Below are 5,641 nucleotides of genomic sequence, written 5' to 3' on the forward strand. Positions count from 1 at the left end.
ATATTAATATGAAAGCAATTTGCCATTAACTGCCAGTGGCCTCATTTGTTACACTCGGCCCTAGCGGGCCTCGAACCTCTGATTAGTCTTACACGGTCTGCAACACTCCTTGAAAGCCAGGATGGCCAAACTTCGTCTCTCATACTTCAGACATATTGTTAGGAGGAACCAGTCTCTGGAGAAGGATCTCATGTTTGGTAAGGTGGAGGGTTAGAGAAAAAAAAGAAGATCCTCAATGAGATGGATTGGCCAAGTGGTAGCATCAATGGACTCAAGCGTGGTCACAGTAGTAAGGTTGGCCCAGTATTGGGCAGTGTTTCATTCTGCTGTGCATAAGGTCGCTATGAGTCGGTAGCAACTTGATGGCACCTAACAACAACAAAAGTGGCACAGTATGTTAGGCTTCTCCTGCTAACTGAAAGATCAGCGGTTCAGGCCGCTCCATGGGAGAAAGATGAGGCAGTCTGCTTTCAAAAAGATTGACAACCTCAGAAACCCTACCGAGCAGTTCTACTCTGCTGTGTGGGGTCGCTGTGAGTCAGAATTGACTCAACAGCAGCGGGTTTTCAGTAAGATAAAGACAAAAACGGAACGAGCATTTAGGAGGCACCTCTACTATGGGCTGGTGTTTTAGCTCTGCTGTACCCTGGCCTCTCTCTAAGGGGAGAATATGTGCAGTCCGGCCCACATCTGTGAGGGATGCAGGTTTCTACTCCACCACTATCAGATTCTTCTTCATGACTGCCCTCCTCCCCTCAGCCAAATTCTGTTGTTGTTAAGTGACATTGAGTCAGTTCCGACTCACATAAACCCAGTATAGAGTTTCCAAGGTGGGTTTGAACCGCCACCTTGCGGTTCACTGCTTATCCTACAGCTGTCGACACACTTGGACTCTTGCAGTTCTCTAGTGCTGCTGTAGCAGAAATCCCACATGTGGATGGCTAACAATCAGCAGTTTTTCCTCGCACAGTTAAGGAGGCTGAAAGTTTGAATTCAGAGCGCTGACTCTGGGGAGAGGTCTTCGTCTCCTTTCAGCATCTGTAGGCCCAGCATTCCCTGGAGCTCTCCATATGTCTTGGCATCAGTCTTTTTCTGGATCTAGGAGCTTCACAGTGCAGGAACCCCAGGTCCAAAGGATGCCTCCAGCTCCACAAGTGAGGCCCCATCCAGCTCTGCTCACACTTCCAGGGGGCAGCAGAGAGCAGGCACTTGCTGGGACCGTGGTTTGCACAGGGGCCGGAGGGCTAGCATCCTGGTATTACCACTTCAAAAGGCGATGTGAGACCCTTTACAGTAAGGCCTTGGCCTGTGCCTCCTCAGCCTGAAGCTGCTTCTCTGCCACCAAAGCTGTGCACTTCCCACCTGCTTGCCCTGCCCCCCTCCCAATTCCATGCACCTGGACACTTGTGTTGAGAGCTTTGGTAGCACCATGTGTCACTAGGCTACTAACCACAAGGTCAGCAATTCAAATCCACAGCTGTGGGAGAAAGATGCAGCTTTCTGTATCTGGCTTCTGTAAAGTTTTCAGCCTCAGTAACCCTGTGCAGGGTCACTGTGAGTTGGAACCGACTCAACGGCACACAGCAGCAGTGTGACACCTATGTGATGAGGCTGTCTGTCCCCAGAAAGACTGACAGTCTCAGAAATCCTTCTCTGTCCTACAGAGTCACTGTCAGTCTGAACTGACTTGATGGCAGTCGGGTGGGGGGTGCCAGTGTGGTCAGGGAGGGTGGCCAGACAGCAGGGGACGGGGCGGGCCTTCGGGGGGTCCCCCTCATCACTAACATACTCTTGGTTTCCCCTGCATCTAGCCATCATCACAGCCTTTGACCTCTCTGACGTGCAGACCCTAGAGCACACCAGGCAAGTCCAGCTTAGCAGCCCCTCAGACCACCCCCTCCACAGCTAGCAGCATGACTGTCCCAGGAAGCTGGGATTGCCCAGCTGATGGGACCAAACCCCTGTAGAAACAGCTCCCATCAAGTCAACACCGAATCGTGGTGCCCCAATGAGTGTCGGGATAGAGCTGCACTCCCTGAAGTTGTCCATGGCTGGGTTTTCAGAGTAGATCCCCAGGCCTTTCTTCATAGGCACCTCTTGTTGTGTCTCAGTTTACCCAGATGACCACTCAAGACTCAGGATCAGCAAGGAAGCCTTTATTAGCTGGCCAGCGACTACAGCCTCCCTAAAAGCAAGAAAGACTGCAGCCCTGACCAAGTTTTTCAAAGAGTATTTATACATAGGCAGTCTGACATTATCTTACACAAACCAAGGGTAGGGTATGAGCTGTTAGGGTGGGGGCTAGGGGTACATTTGCTGGGAAAGTTATCTCTCAAGGTTAACTTTGGCTGGCTGTTCTCGAGGTTAGCCTTGGCTGGATGCAGCATCCTGTTGGGCGGGCCCACTCAGATATGAGGAATTTGTATAAGCATTTTTACAGAAGCCAAGTTTAGCCGGAGTTAAGGTGGAAGGGGATTTTGCATTCAGGGAGTTGCAGATGCTAAAAATTTTCCACTTCTTCCTGATCCTTTCTTAAAAATTGGTTACTATAGGGCAATTGGGCCTTACACTCTGGGTGGACTTGAACCCCAAGCCTTCCAGTTAGCAGCTGGGCATGCTCACCGTCATACCAGCCAGTATACCTCGTGGGTATTTGGGCATTTATGCCCAGTATCTCCCAAGCCTTGTAAGAAATGGTCCAGTGGCTAGGTGAGAAGTCCAGCTCTTTCCCCTCCCTGGCCAGTGCTCCTGCCCACTCAGTCCAGCCTAGGCCCTGAAGATACAGAACCAACATCTGTTCAGCAGCACAAGAGACACCCTCCCACCCCTCTCTGCCCCTGCCTAAGCCCTGGGAGAACCCGTCAGCACCCCTGCCCCTGGGCTCCTTGGGTGGGTGGCATTTCACAGCCCCTGTGGTCCAGGCAGTGGCTGGAGGATGCACTGCGGGAGAATGAGCCGGGTTCCAGCATCATCTTCCTGGTGGGAACCAAGAAGGACCTTCTGGTGAGCGGGGCGTGATGGGTGCTGGGCCCCAGCTGGCCACTGGGAGTGCCTCCTCCCTGTGTTTCCCGTAAGACTTGAAGGTCGTGGTGGGGGCCCTGTCAGGCCTGGTCAAGAGGTGCTCATTCCCCACAGGAGGGCCGGCTGGCATTGGGCTTACCTAGCACCTTGAATCTCGCCTAGCATTGGGGCTGCCCAGGGTGGGCCACCTGCCCCTGGGGTCTCCCTGCGGGACGGCCTAGAGTACTAGGTCAGGAAGACCACTCCTGGCTATTTCCTTCAGTCAGGGGCAGCATGTGCACAGGCTGAAACGGAGGCTGTGCGCTTGGCCAATGAGATGCAGGCCGAATTCTGGGCAGTGTCTGCCAAGACGGGTAAGCTGGGGCTGGGCTGTGGGCTACCATGGGTTCAGGGTTCCCCAGAGGCTGTGGGAGTCTCTGGTGTCCCAGCTCGGTGCCATGAGAACAGTCTCCCCTTGTCAGCAGGTTCTCGAGCACAGCCCTAATTGCCGCTTAGACTCACGTTCTAACCTACCTGTGAAGTCCTTTCCAAGGCCACAGGGAGAAAGCAGAAGGCTGGGGTCCGTCCTCTGTAACTGTCTGTCCCTGGCTTGTGATGCCATGTGACACACCCAATACCGACCGCGTAGCAGTGCTGTAATCAGTGCTGCCAACCTTTCCTCAGGTCCCTCCCCCAGGGGACATCAGTGTCCCCAAGCCCCTGTCTCCTGAGAGAATCGAGAACGAAAAAACTGTGTTTTAAGTGCAGCTGTGTAACAGCCTTCAAGTCAATTCTGACTCACATTGACCCTGTAGAACTGCCCTGTAGGCTTTCCAAGATTGTAAATATTTACAGGAGCAGACGGTCTCATCTTTCTCCCAAGGAAAAGTTGGTGGGTTTGAACTGTTGATCTCATGATTAGCAGTCCAGTGTTAATTGAGGCTGGAAGCCAGCTGGAGCCCCAGGAGATTGCCTGGAGGTGCTGTGTGGTGCAGGCACCCCTTAGCCCCTGCAGTTCACTATGGGACAGTGCTGGAAGGCCCATGTGAACTGATCACGCATGCCCCTATGCCTGGCCCGCAGCAGTGATTGCTGAAGATGGCTGTTCAATGTTGGAGCCCAGGCTCAGAGATCTGAGGAGCTGCAGGGATGTGGGCCCTTCCTCCTGCTCTCCAGGCAGTTGGTGGTTGCTGCTGGTGTGGGCACTGTGTCAGAGAGGGTGCCTTTCACCCGCTGGCACATGGCCAAGGTGGCCTTCCACTGAGGGTGGAGGTGTCTTGCATCCCTGCCCGCAGGGGAGAACGTGCAGGCGTTGTTCAGCCGCGTGGCTGCCCTGGCCTTCGAGCATTCAGTCCTGCAGGAGCTGGAGCGGAGGAGTAGTGCCCGGCCCCAGGTCGGTGACGCGGGCCTCATCAGTGAGTACCAGTCGAGGGCCCCCACCCCTTACAGGGCACTCAAGCCATTCTTTGCCTCGTCCACCCAACTCTCACTGCCACCACACCTCCTCTCCCCTCCCCCACCCTCTTCCCTTGTCTGTTCTTCCAGACCAGTTGCTCCCACACTCTGACCTGTGCCCAACTCAGCTAACCTGGGAGGGAGAGTCTAAGAGCTCAGGAGCCACCAGAAGACAACAGACCCTGCCGAGGAATCTTGGTCAACACCAACTGACTCTCCTTTCCTTGCAGGAATGGAGGGGTGTCCGTCAGAGGCCCAGGAGACTGAGAGGCCCACCAGCTTGCGGTGCTGTTAGTGGAACCTCTTTGGACCCCTCCACCTTGCCCACTAGGGCAGCCTGAACCCATAACTGTGGAAGGAGACAGGAAGCCCAGCGCACATCTTCCGATAGGGGTGAAAGCCCCCTGCCAAATTCTGTTCACCTCCTCTCAGAGATGGGTCAAGAGCCATAGGGTCCCTCTTGGCCGCCAGGGCCTCACTGCCCAGCCTGTGGGGCACCTCAGGATCACTGGAAGGCCATCCACTGGTAGGATTGTTAGATGGTCCCTCACAGCCTGAGAGGCCTTGGCCTCAGCCCCTTGTCCACATAGCTGGTGCCCATTGATCCCTCCCCAGGCCATCCTGAGGTGCCTCCAGACTCTTCTCAGCACAGGGTACTAGGAAAACCCACTTGTCACCCTGGCCACACCCTGCCTTGAGAGTTCTGTTATGCCTCAGAGCTCCAGGTCTGGGAGTCATTGAACCCCTGCCCTGAAGGGGTTGAGACTGACTCCCAGGGGAGCTTGGGAGGTGGACATGCAGGACTCCAGAGCCCCTCTGCTATTCATAAGGTTTTCAGTGACTAAATATTCAGAAGTAGTTCATCACTACTTCTTCCTAGTCTGTCTTCGTCTGAAAGCTCATCTGAAACCTGTCTACCATGGGTGACCCTGGCGGTATTTAAAATACCGATGGCATAGCTTTCAGAATCACAGCAACTCACAAGCCACCACAGTACGACAAACTGACAGACGAGTCGTGGCATGCGAAAGCTGGACAGTGAATAAAGGAAGACTGTAGAAGAATTGATGCTGTTGAATTATGGTGTTGGAGGAAAATATTGAAAGTTCCATGGGCTGCCAAAAGAACCAATAGATCCATTTTGGAAGCAGTGCAGCCAGAGTGCTCCTTGGAGGCCAGGATGGTC

At 54.1% G+C, this 5,641-nt stretch overlaps 1 protein-coding gene across 1 annotated transcript in view; it reads left to right on the top strand.

Moving 5' to 3' along the window:
* RAB36 (RAB36, member RAS oncogene family) overlaps positions 1-4,750 on the top strand; it is a 13,040-nt gene extending 8,290 nt beyond the window's left edge. The window contains exons 6-10 of the mRNA XM_006874920.1: positions 1,812-1,867; positions 2,926-3,003; positions 3,284-3,374; positions 4,296-4,415; positions 4,686-4,750. Coding sequence (XP_006874982.1) covers positions 1,812-1,867; positions 2,926-3,003; positions 3,284-3,374; positions 4,296-4,415; positions 4,686-4,750 — 410 coding nt within the window. The remainder of the gene's footprint in view (positions 1-1,811; positions 1,868-2,925; positions 3,004-3,283; positions 3,375-4,295; positions 4,416-4,685) is intronic.
* The last annotated feature ends 891 nt before the right edge of the window (positions 4,751-5,641 follow it).

The sequence above is a fragment of the Chrysochloris asiatica genome, unplaced genomic scaffold (assembly GCF_000296735.1).
Source record: "Chrysochloris asiatica unplaced genomic scaffold, ChrAsi1.0 scaffold00306, whole genome shotgun sequence".
NCBI classification, from domain to species: domain Eukaryota; kingdom Metazoa; phylum Chordata; class Mammalia; order Afrosoricida; family Chrysochloridae; genus Chrysochloris; species Chrysochloris asiatica.